This window comes from Eumetopias jubatus, unplaced genomic scaffold, assembly GCF_037043125.1.
Source record: "Eumetopias jubatus isolate StellerSeaLion01/CBP00866 unplaced genomic scaffold, mEumJub1_p1.0 scaffold_14, whole genome shotgun sequence".
Lineage (NCBI taxonomy): Eukaryota > Metazoa > Chordata > Mammalia > Carnivora > Otariidae > Eumetopias > Eumetopias jubatus.
The window spans coordinates 59295858-59311718 of record NW_028274820.1 but is presented as its reverse complement, the minus strand read 5'-3'; the positions used below and the strand labels follow the sequence as shown (position 1 = coordinate 59311718).

At 41.5% G+C, this 15861-nt stretch overlaps 1 protein-coding gene across 3 annotated transcripts in view; it reads right to left on the bottom strand.

The window, feature by feature from the left end:
* Nucleotides 1–15861, bottom strand: part of SNX10 (sorting nexin 10) — a 66924-nt gene that overhangs the window by 17300 nt on the left and 33763 nt on the right. For 2 of the 3 annotated variants that reach the window (XM_028119266.2, XM_028119267.2), the window contains one exon: nucleotides 11861–11907. In XM_028119266.2, the coding sequence (XP_027975067.1) occupies nucleotides 11861–11884 (24 nt within the window). In that variant the 5' untranslated portion in view covers nucleotides 11885–11907. Of the gene's footprint in view, nucleotides 1–11860; nucleotides 11908–15309; nucleotides 15387–15861 lie in introns of those variants that run through there. The other variant, XM_088018586.1, reaches the window with a different exon arrangement.

Genomic DNA, 15861 nt, shown 5'->3' with positions numbered 1-15861 from the left:
GTGTTTAAGTGCTACATAAATGAAAAGTATTATTACACAGAAAGGAAAATGCTTATAAACTCAAAGCATTGAGACCTTCCCACAGACACTGGCAATAAGCAATTAAACTAAACCAACTGTATGTATTTTTTAAAGTACAAACTATTAAGAACCCAGCAGCAAACACTCTAACTGTAATTTTTCAGCAAAATATAGACTGACCTAAAGATTTCATAGCACTTGCTCAGAGCAAGCCCCTCATAATATTTGTAGAAGGAATGGACAGCGTAATGACAAATTACAGTAAAAAAAGTCTTTTCTTTATCTCAGTGGCCTGGAATTCTCAGACTCTACTATTATTATTACTCATTAAGTCTAATCTTTATGTAGGGAAGGGTCTGTTGAATACATATTCTAAAACCTTGCTGGGGAAAAAAACAGTCTTCTAAGAACAGCAATGCATTTTAAATGAGCACTCAAAGTCAACTATGGTGCTAAGACTCCAAATATTTTTTTCAATCTTGAAAATCTTGAACTTGGTAGGAGCGCTAAACGTCACTATTCTTTGGTGGATGATGAGCTTTTCCTTTCTCACTCTCTTCAACACTGCTGTGGCCCGAGGGCCATCCCTGGCTGCTATTCTTCACACCCTATTGCACTTCCAGGAGGATCTCACCCAAACATGTGGCTTCAAGCACCCAGCATGGGCTGAGGATTCCCTCTCTGTCCCAGTCCAGGCATCTCTCCACATACACATCCAGCCTCTTGCCTAGAGGGCCCAGGAGCACAGAGTCCACACCCTTGCCACACCATCCTGCTCCCCATCTCATTTCCAGCAAACCCGCCAGAAATCCAGTTACCCCTGACTTCTCTCTTTGACTCACCTCCCAAATCCACACTGACCAAGTTCTCAAGATTCACCCCCCTTTGAACTCCCACAACCCTATTCCCCCTGCTACTGCTTTGGTTCAAGGCCCACTTTTCCAACATTAATGCATATGGGCTGCTGGTGGATCTCTGGGCCTGTACCCAATTCATCCCCCACACTAAGATAAGAATGACCCCAAAGCACACATCTGGTGATGTCATTTTCCTGCTAAGAGTCCTTCAAAACCTGCCCCCTAAGCTTCAAGATCAAGTTCAGACTCCTTAGCTAGCACAATAGCCTTTCATGATTTTTACTCTACTCATCTCCAAAGGCTAAACAAAAGTCCCCCTACACGACATGCCAGTTTGCGCCTCCGTGCCTTTGAACATATTGTTCCCTCTGCCTGGACTGCTGTCCCTACCCCCCTATGCACTTTCTTCTTCGTCATCATTTCCTCTTGCCTTCATTTTCTGCTAACTCCAATTCATTTTTCAAAAGGCAGCTCAGTCTCTGGCAATCCTCTGATTCACCCAGTCTGATTCACCTGATCCTCCTCCGAGCCCCTCATGCCTCTGGGCACACCTGGGCCCTGTCCCTACTCACCACAACTTACTGGGCTGTCTAATGCCCACAGGCCTCCTCTACCGGATGCTGAGCTCCTTCAGGGGAGCGAAGGACGTGAGTGCCTGGCACAGCCAATGCATTCCATTAATATCACTTAATGAATAAATGAATGCCTGCAGGAATGAATGAACTGCCTTCAGGAAAAAAAAAAGAGATCAAACTTCGATTGAAATAAAATCCTCATCCACTTGGGTTCTTGGACTCCGTGAATTAACGGTAAGTTATTTAGCAGCTGGTCTAAAGTTTATCTTAATTTAACAAACCCCCTTCCTCTAAGGGTGTGCCAATTAACAGCATATGGCTACATGAGCAATGTTTAAGATCTATGAGAACAAACTGTTTTCGAGTACCCTAAAGAACTCCAGAAGCACCTATTTACATAGAAATAATTGAAAATCATTCTGATAGCTTCAATAACTTGGGTCCCCTAAGACCTGTACCAGACAACAATTTGTTTGCCTAGTTGGAGTTAAAATATGTACTTGAAAGTAGTAAAAGTACATTTATTTTTAAAATATTCTATAATTCAGATGGGCCTCCCCTCCCCCATCCCACAATTAGTAGGAATTAGTGAAGTTTCATCGCGCTTCCAGCTATGAATAGCACACCCAGGAAGCCAAGGTTCACCTATAATCTCTTAATTAGACGCATCCCTCACGATGCTGCCCACCATCCTTCAAAGGAATGTTGACAGCCTGTCAGCCACAGAGGACAGCTCCGAGTTCCATACCTAGAATCATATGGATTTCCTATGAAAATTGCTTCAGCAGCAGCAGTTAGTCAATTTAATAACCTTATTAAACACTTTAATGACTTCTTGGGCCTAATGACTATATCTAGTACGAAGGAAGAAGCCAGGCAGAGTAGAATTAAAAATTTAAACTAACTGATCCCTACTGTTCTCCATGTGGAAAAAGGCTTCTGAAGAGAGACTGCTAGACTCTTTGAAAAATCTAATTCCCTGTGTTCTCTTATAATAATTGCTCTTTGATTTCAGTACACCCTGTTTCCCCCCTCCCCCACCACCACCCCAGGTTCAACCTTTGTCCATTTATCCATCTACCTTGTCTTCTTTCTTTTCCTTAGCCTGGACATGAGATGAAATTAACAATAAAAATAAGTGTATTGTATAGGGCACTGTGACAAGTGTTTTACATGTTTCTCTTTAATCTTTATAACAATCCTAACGGGTCAATAATATTATCATCCCATTATTCAAATAAGGAAAGTAAGGCTTCTAAAGCTTAAGCAACTGGCCCAAAGTCAAATGGCCAAAAGGCTGAGCTAGGTTTCAAACTCAAACTTTGCTCCAAAATCTGTGCTCTCAAACATACTATATCTCGCAGTTCTTTTAGCAATGATAAATCTCAGATAATTTCCATTTTCACTGTATTGTATTATTTTGGAGGGGAAAAATTATCATCTTTGCTATTAGCTAAAAGATCAGTTCAAAAAACATGCACTTCTCAAAGGCTTTCTATTCCATCTTTATATTTCTAGCCCCAAGCACAGTGTTAGCACATAGTCAGTCCTCATGAAATGCTTAAGAATTAACAACCAATTGATTACAAAGATGTTTCAAAAACAAAGGGTGTGCGCAGATGCTGTATGCTGAAAATCACAAGATGCAGTTGAAAGAAATCAAAGAAGCATATACTTTGTCTATATCTATGTAAGTCTATGTCTATACTGTGTTCATGAACTGAAAGACTCAACACAGTAAAGAGATCAATTCTCCCCAAATTGATCTATATAGGTTTAATGCAATTCCTGTATAAATCCCAGTTAGATGGTCTGAAGACACAGATGAGCTTATTCTAAGATTTACATGGAAAGGGACCCTAGAATAGCCAAAACAATATTGAAAAAGAACTAAGTGAAAAGAATCCCTCTTCCTGATGACAAGGCTCACTAGATAGCTACAGTAATCAAGATCATATGGTACTGGAAGAGGTATGCAGACCAATGGAATAGAGCAGAAAACCCAGAAGTAGACCCATACATTGGGGCACCTGGGTGGCTCAGTCAGTTAAGCGTCTGCCTTCAGCTCAGGTCATGATCCTGGGGTCCTGGGATCAGGCCCTGCATTGGGCTCTCTGCTCAGTGGGGAGCCTGCTTCTCCCTCTCCCTCTCCCTCTGCCTGCCGCTCCCCCTGCTTGTGCGTTCTCTCTCTGTCAAATAAATAAAATCTTTAAAAAGAAAAAAAAAACAGACCCATATAGATATGCCCAACTGATTATTGACAAACGTGTAAAAACAATTCAATGAAGGACAGACAGCCTTTCAACAAGTGGTTCTGCAGCAATTGGACATCTATAGGCCCAAGATGACCTTAAACCTGAGCCTTGCACCTTCTACAAAAATTAACTCAAAATGGATCATAGATTTAAATGTAAACATAAAACTATCAGGAAAAAAATATAAGAGAAGATGTTTGGGACCTAGGCCTAGACAAAGAGTTCAAAGACTTGATGCCAAAAGGATAATCCACATAATGAAATGGTGATATATGGGACCTCACCAAAACCAAAAGTCTCCCCTGCAAAAGACCCCACAAAGAAGTTGAAAAGACAAATGACAGACTGGAAGAAAATATGAACAAATCCCACATCCTCAAAGGACTTGTACCTAGAACCTATATAGAACTTTCAAAACTCAACATTTTTTTAAAAATTTTATTTATTTGAGAGAGGGAGAGAGAGAGAGAAAGAAAACACAAGCATGGGGGAGGGGTAGAGGGAGAAGGAGGAGCAGGCTCCCCACTGAGCAGGGAGCCCCATGCAGGGCTCGGTCCTGAGCCGAAGGCAGATGCTTAACCGACTGAGTCACCGAGGCACCCCTCAAAATTCAACATTTAAAGAAAAAAACGAATTCAATTAGAAAACAGATAAAACACCCAAAGAGCCGTTTCACCAAGGAGGACACACAGATGGCAAGCAAGCACATGGAAAGTGGCACCACGTCGTTAGCCCTCAAGGAAATGCGGCTCGCCACCATCGGGTGATACCACTGGGCCCACCACAGTTGCTGGTGGTGGTATTAGCCATTTTGATAGGTGTGTGTTTTTCTTTAATTTTCACTGTAGCCCAGCTTTATAGTACAGTAAACATAACTATGCGCTCATCGTGAGAATATTTACTCAGATTACAGAAATATGAGTGGGGGGACAAGGGCTAATGAATCAGACCCTCTAGGTGTTAATGAGTATTAATTGTTCAGAGCCTTGATGAGAATATTCTACCACACAAATGAAGACTTCTTTCATTTTGTGTTCACTTTCTTAGGACGTTTATTTTCCCCTATTCCAAAGTATGTTTTACATGCTTATGTATTTAAACTAAGGACTCATTCATTCATTCAATTAAACAGCACTGAGTCTGTGCTAGGCATGGTTCTAAATTGGAGAATTTAACCCAATGGCTTATTCACCAGGGTTCTGTTCAGGACTCCCACATAACAATCTTAAAACTAAAATTTAGCCCATTTTACACACTACATTCTTTACAAATAACAAGCTTGAAAGGCAGAAAGAATGTATCAAGTAAGCTTCCTACTTCCTAATAATAGTTATGACAAATCACCTAAAAGACATACTACAAAGGATGTTACTTGCCACTTTATAGCCTGGAGGGTATTTAAATGCCATGCTCTGGCAGTTTTGAATGATGATTTTTAAGAAAGCTTTTACTACTTCAGGAGTAACTATGGATGAGATTCACTTAGACCTGCCTTTTATATGACTTACAACAGTTGATGATGTTGCAAGCTTTTTTACACAAGTAGCATCCAAAATTAAGTAGTAACTTTTGTATCTCATAACACATTAGGAAAAGTACAGTGGGAAAAACTCATCTTTTGCAATAAGAATTAATTGCTAACCTATGTTAAACTACACCACAAGGACACAATCAGCAAAATCCAGTTTGTGAAAACATAGCTCTATAAACAAAAGATGCAGTTTCTTCAACAAATTGCAAAGGGGGAAAAAAGCAGAATAACAGACGTTAAGCAATATATTAACCCAATGCAATGTGTGGTCTATATTTGGATCATGATTAGAACAACAAAATATATATACTTCCCCCCCAAAAGAATCAGAAAAACTTGAACACTGAATATTTGATGTTATGAAAGAATTAACGCTAATTATTTAAGGTGTGATAATATAGTTTATTCCTAAGAAGGGTCATTTGCTAGACAAGCATACTGAAATATTTACAGATAAAAATACACAATGTCTAGAATTTGTTTCAAAATAATTCACTCTCTGAGACCAGGAGGAAATGGATTGTGGTGGGGGGATAATTTGGTCATGAATTAATAATGTGTTAATTGTTGAATTCTTAGGTACATAAGGGTTCATTATATTATTCTCTCTGCTTTGTGTATGTTTAAAATTTCATAAATGAGGGCGCCTGGGTGGCTCAGTTGGTTAAGCGACTGCCTTCGGCTCAGGTCATGATCCTGGAGTCCCGGGATCGAGTCCCACATCAGGCTCCCTGCTCAGCAGGGAGTCTGCTTCTCCCTTTGACCCTCTTCCCTCTCGTGCTTTCTATCTCTCATTCTCTCTCTCTCAAATAAATAAATAAAATCTTTAAAAAAAATTTCATAAATGAAAAGTTAAAAACAGAGAAAGTAAAAGGAAAGAAGGGAGGGAAGTAGGGCAGAGGGGTCATCCCAAGCAGACTGCTTTATGAAAGGGAAAAAAATGTGGGACTCGAAAGTGAAAGCAAGTCAGAAACATAGATCTGAAATGTTAGCCATTTGTTCAACATTGACTGATGCCATGAACATAACACTAACCTTATCAACCTTAAAAAATATGATTTTTTCATTATTATAAAAATAAAACATGTATGTAATTAAGAAAGAGAGATATATATAAAAATTTCAAAAACAGATGAGTACACCATGAAAATGAAGCCCCCTACCTACTGGACTCCCAGTGTTTTGCCCATCTAAGCCAGGACTTTTATATATTTTTTATATTATACATATATATTATATGATATATATTTTATATTATATATACATATTATTACATGTGCTATATATTATATATTATACATACCTTATTATGTTATATATACCATTATATATATTATATATATTATATTGTTATATATTATATATATACTTTTTAACACAAATGGGAGCATAATTTAAATACAGTTTTCTACCTTGCTTTATTTACTGCACAATCTTTTAGAAACCTCTATATGTGAGCAGATATAATTCAGTGTAGTTTGTTTTAAAAGTGTTCATTTTAGAACAGATGGAGATATACAGAACAATCTCCATATACCCTACATCTAGTTTCCCCTATTATAATATCACATCACATAGGCAAGGAAGGAAGGAGGAAGGAATAACAAAACAATTCATTGTAGGGAGTAGGAGACTGCTCTGTCTTGTTACGTCCTTCCAAGTCCCCAGCATCACAGGACCCAGGGGGAAGGCTTGCTTATGGGATATTCTTTAATGATATTCATTGGTTCCAGCCCAGTCAGTTTCCAATCAGTTTCCCAATAACAAAACCATGCTTTCCTAGAGTGAGCCCAAAAGGTTACCATGGGTCAGCACAAGTGTATCCCGAACATGCAACTCTTAAGTTTCCCTCATGTCCGTCCTTGCAGGGCCCTGTCTCCTCCCTGGACGACCGGGTCCTCAGGGTGCCTGGAATTCCCCTGGGCCCCCCCTGCGTCGGCTCCAGTCAGGATATCTGCTGCCACAGAGCTGAGGGATTTACTGCCACTAAGGTGTCAATAACCGGTCGTTGCTGTCCAGTGTGAAGTATGTATACATGGAAGAAAAACCCTTACCCTAAAGGTATAAATTTCTCAAGGCAGAATGCGGCCATTGTGATCCAGGACAGCAAGGGAGATATACATCCCACCCCCAAGAGCCACACACACAAAAGGGGTTTCAGCCCACCCTCGCAGTCATATCACATAGGCAGGGCCACCCCGTTCATGCCACAGGAGCCCGGGGCAGAGGAACAAACCCAGTGCCTTGGAGGGACCAGAGTGTAGGAGCCCATGAAACACGGTCCAGCAGGAGCGAACTATTTATTCACACATCACAGAAGAGGAGCTCAACGTGGCAGCAAGCAAGGGTCTTTAGCAACGCAGAAAAAAATCAAACTGCTTGCTCCGGACATTGGAATATAAAGAGGATGAAAATGCCTGACTCCACGAAAGACAGCCTGAAACGTGTTTCCTGACACAGCCACCTGCCTTTTCATTAGGATTCTGGGTTCTGTCTCATTAAACAGAAGAGTTGATTCAGTTGGGTCCATCTAATTATTCTTATTAAAATATGTAACCATAATATTTTAATTGTAAATTAAAGTTGCATGCATGAATGAATCTGAATTCATTTTAATTTTACAATGGCCCAATGCCAAGGCCTTTTTATGGGGAAGATCCATCAGCTTGGATACTGCTCTCCTGGGAATCCAAGCCAATGTGCAAATGGAACGTGTTTAACTAACAAGGGAGACTCTCACTCCCTGTTCTCTTCTCTCTAGATTTATTGCAATAATAAAGCTATTTTAACAAGAGAGACTCCATTTGGTTACCCACCCCCCACATCTATTAAAAAAAAAAAAATTTACCAAACTTCTAGGCTGGAGCTACCAGTTAGGTGGAACCAACACGTCACTCCTAAGCTGTCTGAATTTTAAGCAAGGATGGTAAATAGGTCTCAATTCATGTACCAATGTCAAGATTAATTAGTAAAGTCTGCTAATTAAGTGGAAAGTGCTTTACACACATTGCGTCCTCGGTCTAGATGCTAGAACAATCAGTGATAGTACATTCTGCCCTTACATATGCAGTCAGGTGGGACCTGAGCTATTTCCACTAAACATCAACCAAGCACTAGGATATTTAAAGGCTTAACCAAAACCTCCTCCACTTCTAACTGCACTGACTACAGGGTAGGTGGTGAGATAAAAATACCTTGTGAAATTGATTCTTTAGAAAAGCCTCTTCTTGGCTTCTAAGCGGAGGCCTGAGGATAAGGAGGAGTTAGCCAGTCAACATGGAGTGAAGTCTGGGGGAAGAGAGATTATTCCAAGCAGTGGGAGAAACATCTGTGAAAGCCCAGGGGCCCAGGGTGCACAAAGCATTCAAATCTGCAGAACAAGCTCCAGAATAAGAAGTGAGAAGCACATCGGGGGAGAGGGAGAGGCAGAAGGCGAGCCTGGGGAAAGAAGCAGGGTCCGATCATACAGGGCCTTAGAAACCACATTTAGGAGTTTTGACTTCGTTCTCAGAGCAATGTGTTAGACGCCAGAAGATCACTCTGGCCACGGGTAAACAATGGGCTGATATGTGCTGAAAAGCACTATATTACAATACATCCAGAACCTAGCCTGACTATGCTTGTTCTTGCTGACAGAGTTCTAAACCTCCAAACATTTAATCTCTTTCTTCTCTTTTTTTCCTTTTCAGTTGAAGGACTTTCTAGTTTAAAATTCCTTAATGTTATAATATTATCATATAATTATTTATAATAAAGGACTTTGGGGGGGCACTTCGATGGCTCCAGTCAGTGAAGTGTCCGAATCTTGATTTCGGCTCAGGTCATGATCTCAGAGTCGTGAGATCAAGCCCTGGGTCGGGTTCCACACTGAGCACAGAGGCGGCTTAAGATTCTCTCCTTTCCCTCCGCCCCTCTCCCCACTTAAGCTCCCCCCATCAAATAAATAAATAAATAATCTTTAAAGGACTTTTGCAAGGTCAATAAAATAATTTATGTAGTTGGTTAAAATTTGTATAGTTTTTAATTGAAGTGAGTTTGTAATAAAAATCCAGTGATTAAGCCAACTAAGCAAAAACTTTAGAAAATTAAAAATTTTAAAAATTTTAAATAAACGTTCTTCTAATTGGAAAAAAAAAGTCTTTGTTGCTTTCATTGGCAGTCTTTTCCCCCTAAGAGAACAACTTTTAAAATGTGCCTTTGGATGCGGCACCTGGCTGGCTCAGTGGGTTAGGCATCTGCCTTCGGCTCAGGTCATGATTTCAGGGTCCTAGAATCGAGCCCTGCGTCAGGCTCCCTGCTCCATGGGAAGCCTGCTTCTCCCTCGCCCACTCACCCTGCTTGTGTTCCCTCTTGCTGTGTCTCTCTCTGTCAAATAAATAAATAAAATCTTTAAAAAAAAAAAAATGTGCCTTTGGAATGTGCCGGCGATCACACACCTTCACTCTCGTCAGGCCGATGTAGGTGTGTAGTAAAGAATTCACCTCACCCAGAGGGAGGTCTGGTCTCTGCCCTTGGCTCCTGGGAGGTGATCTCTAGGCCCCTGGCATGTCCTGCCTGACAAGGGTAACTTTGCTAGCCTGGGCTTTGGCCAACAATGCAAATATGATGGGGTTTTAGGACCACACTGTACCAACTGCAACCTTTGGAGGAACTGGAAACTAATGATATTAGCCTGACCCCAGGAGGACTGGAGACTAAAAGTCAGCCACACAGGCAGTTTGTGACTGGGCCCCAGTAAAAACTGGATACCAAAGGCCCTGCTGAGCTCCCCTATGCATATCATTACACATCAATGGCGGCAGCTTAACTCCAGCAACTCCATAAGGAGAAGACGAGCTGGAGCTCCACATTTGGACTTGGACCCCTCCCCAACTCTAACTTCTGCATCCCTTCTTTTGGCTGGTTCTAATTTGTGTCCTTTCCCTGTAATAAACCATAACTGTGAGTCTAACAGCTGTCTCCATGAGTTCTGTGAGTCTTTCTTGTAAATTATTAAAACTGAGGATGGTTTGAGGAACCCTTGAAATTGTAATTAGTGTCAGCAGTGAGAGAAGTCATGTGGGGACCTGCAGTTTGGCCAACTTCACAGAGAAGGAAGGCATTTCCTGAAAGAAACACCTTGATCCCAGTATTATTTAATACAGAGACAGGAGAAAAGTCTTGTATCGTATGGGGTTAGCGCTATAGGGAAAATAGGGGGACTGACTAGAAAGGGATGCACAGTACCTTCTGGGGTGCTGGAAACATCTGCACCTCAGTCTGAGTGTGGTCACACAGGTGTACACATAAGAGATAATCTGCTGAGCTATACACATAAGATTAGGGCATTTGATGCATTTTACTGTATATATGTTATACCCAAAAAGTTAAAAAACAAATAAACCAAAACACTGTCTTTGAAAATGGGGGAGTCCAAAAAATAATAAAAAAGAAAATGCAGAGCCCAACATGGAATTAAACAGTGGAAGTGGGTTAGATTAATGAGAAGAATCTGAACCCAAAGACAGGGCTGAAAGAAAGGATGTGAGATCTAGCAAAGAAGCTTCTGGAAGGATTCTCTGAAATGGATTTTTTGGGGTATATAGTGCTTTAAAGTTGGGCAAGGCAAACGAAGGACCATGTGGCCACGTGTGTGTGTGTGTGTGTGTGTGTGTGTGTGTGTGTGTGTGTGTATACTCCCTAAAAAGTTCCTCTGCCACTATGCAGTTTCATTAGGCTCACCTAGTGACAATGTGCGTGGAACAGTAGGCAGAGTAGGACAAACGGGTACTTTCAAGGAGCATCTGGGTGGCTCAGTTGGTTAAGCTTCAGACTCTTGATTTCCGCTCAGGTCATGATCTCAGGGTCGTGAGATAGAGCTCTGTGTCAGGCTCCTCGCTGAGCATGGAGCCTACTTAACCTGCTTAAGATTCTCTCGCTCCCTCTGCCCGCCCCCCACCTCTCTCTCTCCCTCTAAAAACAAACAAACAAACAAAACTTTCAAGAGAGGGTCACTTAGCAAAGGGTTGGTGTGGTGATTGTCCTACCCTCTTCCTAGTTAGATGAAGCTCCAGAAGCTGAGATTGGAGACCTGGGAGATCAATCAGGCTGGGTTCAGGAAAGGACAGTGTTCTCTGAACTGTGTGAAACCAAGCCAAAAGATCTAAGAAGCAATAAGCAAGGTAAAACTGAAACTAAGGGCGGATAGTTCCCCTGGGTTGTTACGAGAGGTAGGGGGATTCACGTATGAGGCAACAGAGGAGAAAACCAAGAAAGCCAGAGGGAGACTGTTCAAAGCGAAGGGTGGGAGTCAGAGCCTGGAGAAATCTGAGTCATGGAACAAGATACATTTATAAGGAGCGGGTGGGAGTGAGCCAAGAGCCAGCTCAGTCACTGGAACCGAGGAATGAGGGCCGAGGACACACCAATGCTGGGGAATGGGGGGCATGGGGGCGGTGGGGGCAGGGGGGCATGGGGGCGGTGGGGGCAGGGGGGCAGGTGTTTTACTTTTGTTAGCCCTCCTCTAGGATGCCCTGAAGTATCTTGACTCTCTACCACAGACTGATGGTTAGTGAATGAAGAGCTAACCTGCAGTGAGTCAAAATGCATTGATTATTTATTTTCAGATTTGTGATGACATACCTCTTTCTGTTGTTCTGGAAACATCTTCAGCACAGGACACAATCAATCTGAAAAATAAGATACCAACACTCAGTGATTTGGAAGTTCCATACTGGAACAGATACGTCTCTCATGGCCTCGCACCCAAATCCTCTGAGAGCAAATCTCTCTGGCTATCCACAGTCTCTGAAAGATGAACCTGTGCTCCTCCTTCCCTCCTGTCCATTGCTGAGCAGACCAAGGTGAACATCAGTCTGCACTGGGGATTGGGAGTTTGAGACATGGCAAATCCAAGGTAGCTGGATGATGACAGGTACTCAAACTGGAAGGCCAGGCAGAGTCTGGCGAGAGTTGGAGCCCTGGTGAGTCAGATGCTGGGGGTGGGGGGGAGCAGAGTAGCCATGACGGGCCGGAGGGGGATGCTGGTTGGCAGTGAGATGGAGAGAATGGAGATGCCCAGAGAGATCCACCACTGAGAACAGCTCTGATGGATTTAAAATACAAAATGTCTGTGAAACAAAGAATTCTATAGAGTGGGGCGTGGCAAATTTTTTCTGTGAAGGGTCAGGTAGTATATATTTGAGGTTTTGCAGGCCAAACGGCGTCTGTTACAACTTCAAGTCTGCAATTTATAGTGAGAAAGCCCACAGATGCTAAGTAATCTAACGCAGATGGCTATGTTCCAGCAAAACTTTATCTGCAAAAACAGGCGGCAGTAGTTGGCAGACCCTACCTATGGAGCAATCAAATGTTGTGTGTTCAATTCTATACATTAATAAAGCTCTCTCTTAGATCAGCAGGAAAAAAATTTCATAATGTTAAGCTTGGTCTGCATACCTATAGGCAGTCTCCTCTCTGACAAGCAAACTACTGGCTGAGAGTCTGTGGACTATACACGTGGGTAGAAAGAGAAGGGATTACGTACTTTTCCTAATGGTGAAATAAGGAATACAAGTATAGTTTACATCATTCTCGAGTTTTCTCAGAGATCTCAGAGAATTCTCTAAAATGAAAATGGGGGTGGGGGGGCTTTCAGTAGCATAGTTTCGGGTTTCCTCACCACCCCGTGTCAAAGGCTGATTAACACAACAAACTTGTTAATCATGAACTAGACTGGAATTTATATCAAAGCCACAAGGACATCCTAAACAGAATAAAACTGGTTTTATCGAAGATCTAGAGTTATTGACTCACTGTAACAATATACAATTTCATAAACCAAATAGATATGTCTTTCCATATTTCCCACACAAAAGCCAAGAGAAGTCTCATGTGCTCCTAGAAGAACGTGCAGGAAGATCTTTAACTAACCTCACAGTGGGCAGAGCCTTTGTAACAGGAAGGGGACAGGAGTGTATTTTTATTAGAAAACAACTGCTATAGCTTTCTTGGGTTTTTTTGTTTGTATATTTGTTTGGGTTTTTTTGCTATGTTAGAAGAAGTGGTCAACCCTCAAACAAAATACATCTAACCTCTTCTCCCTTCTGGAGACGTGGCCAGATTCCAGGAGCTGGGGCTTGAGCCTGGAGACAGGCCCGCAAGCTGTATGCGGAGGAAACAAATAAGTAAAAAAGATGCCACCTTTCCATTAGGTGTCGCCATGTCTCACCATCTCAGCTGGACACCTGGCCTCTTCTGATGCCTTTCACCTTCATCTTCGAGCCTTCACAACAATACACTACCGTTTTAATGTTGAAGAGACTCCGCTCTGGGTCAACTGTGTTTGAGGAAAGGCATCAGTCCCCATTTCCTTTCCTCTTTTTTTTTTTTTTTTTTAGTATTTTATTTATTTATTTGAGAGAGTGAGCAAGACAGAGAACACAAGCAGGAGGAGGGGCAGAGAGAGAAGGAGAAGCAGGCTCCCCGGGGAGCCCGATGCAGGACTTGATCCCAGAACCCTGGGATCATGACCTGAGCCGAAGGCAGACGCTTAACCGACTGAGCCACCCAGGCGCTCCATCCCCATTTCCTTTCCTGTTAGGATTCTGCCTCCAGAGAGGGCTTTTATAAGAAGGTTAGACCCAAGCCCTGGTACTGAAAGGGTGTAGGGTAGGAATCCCAGTGAGCACTCGAGGAGAGGGCCCACAGAAGGAGTTGGCTGAATAGCCTGGGTCAGTTTCAGAGGTCTCCAAGAAGGTGGGAGGAGAGAGAAGGATGGCTACTTTCAGGAGTATCCAAGAACATGTCAATTTGGGGTTCGAAAAAGCTTACTGCCCACCCTTCAAGAGGAGAATCTCCTCCCACCTATACACAGTCCCCTGCAGTGTGCACAGAGGAAGGAGTGATGTTCTGTCTACACCTGTGTCTCACCAGCTCACTGCCTAGCAGAGGAAAGGCTCACCATGCCAGGGGATTTATGCTGTGGCCATTGTGCTGCCCTGCGAAATGCCCTAGGGTGCTGAAGGCCCCAAAGAGCCCTCTAGGAACCCCAGAGGAAGTGGTCCTAGTACTACAGTTAGTAAACACCTCTCCACCCTCATATACACATAAAAATAGAAAAAAATTTGAGAAAAGTGATAGACATGACCATATGAAAATTTAAACCTGTTGTATGTTTCAAAGGGATATAAAGACAAATATTATATGATAATAATATTTGTACATGACAAAGGATTAATATTTAATTTATGGAAAGGTCTTATAAATCCATACCAAAGAATATTTCTGTAGAAAAATAAGCAAAATTATAATAATTCACAAAACAAAAACAATAAAGGTCAAACTCAACAACAAAAAACAAACAACCTGATTAAAAACTGGACAAAGGACCCAAACAGACCTTTCTCCAAAGATGATATACAAATAGCCAAAAAGCACATGAAAAGATCGTATCACTAATCATTAGGGAAATGCAAATCAGAACCACAATGAGTTATTACCTCACCTCCAGTAGGAAGGCTACTATCAAAAAGACAGAAAACAAGTACTGGTGAGGATATGGAGAAATTGGAATCTTTGTGCCAATGGGAATGTAAAATCGTGTCGCTCCTGTAGAAAACGGTATGGAGGTTCCTTAAAAAATTAAAAATAGGGGTGCCTGACTGGCTCAGTTGGAAGAGCATGAGATTCTTGATCTCAGGGTCGTGAGTTCAAACCCCACATTGGGGATAGAGATTACTTAAATAAATTTTTAAAGATTAAAAATAAAACTACTATATATATAGTCCAGCAATTCTACTTCTGGGTATACATCCAAAAGAACTGAAAGCAGGATTTCGAAGAGATATTTGCACACCTGTGTTCATAGAAGCATTATTCCTAAAGCCAAGAAGGGTAAGCAACCCAAGTGTCTGCTGACAAACGAATGAGCAAGATGTGGTATGTATACACAATGGAATACTATTCAGCTTTTAAAAGGAAGGAAACTGTGACACATGCTACAACATGGATGAACCCTGAGGACATTAATCTAAATGAAATGATCAGTCACATACACAAAAACCAGATACTTTATGATTCTACTTACTTACCTGAGGTTTCTAAACTAGTCAAATTCACAGAAACAGAAGGTAGGATGGTGGTTGCCAAGGGGAAATGGAGAGCTCTCGTAAATGGGTGCAGAGTTTCAGTTTGGCCAGATGAAACCAATCTGGAGATGTTACACATCACTGTGAATATACATACTAGTGAACTGTACACGTAAAATGGGGAAATGCTAAATTTTATATATTCTTACCACATTTAAAAAGTTTTGGAAAAAAGGTCAATGATCTATTTAAAATGTTTAACCTTGCTATAAACAGAAATGCAAATAAAAAATAAGATACCATATTTGCGCCTATTAAATCAGAATGTTTTTTTGATGATAATATCCACACTGGCAAAGATCATGAGAAATGGGACTGATTGCTGCTGGTAGGGATGAGAGCTATTTCAATATTCCTGAAAGACGATTTGGCCATATGTTTCAAAAGAATTTTTAAATTGCTCATGTTCTTTGACTCAATTATTCCACATCTGGGAACTCAACCTAAAAAAATCAATTAGACATATGCAAAAAAAAATTCTGTATGAAAGAATGT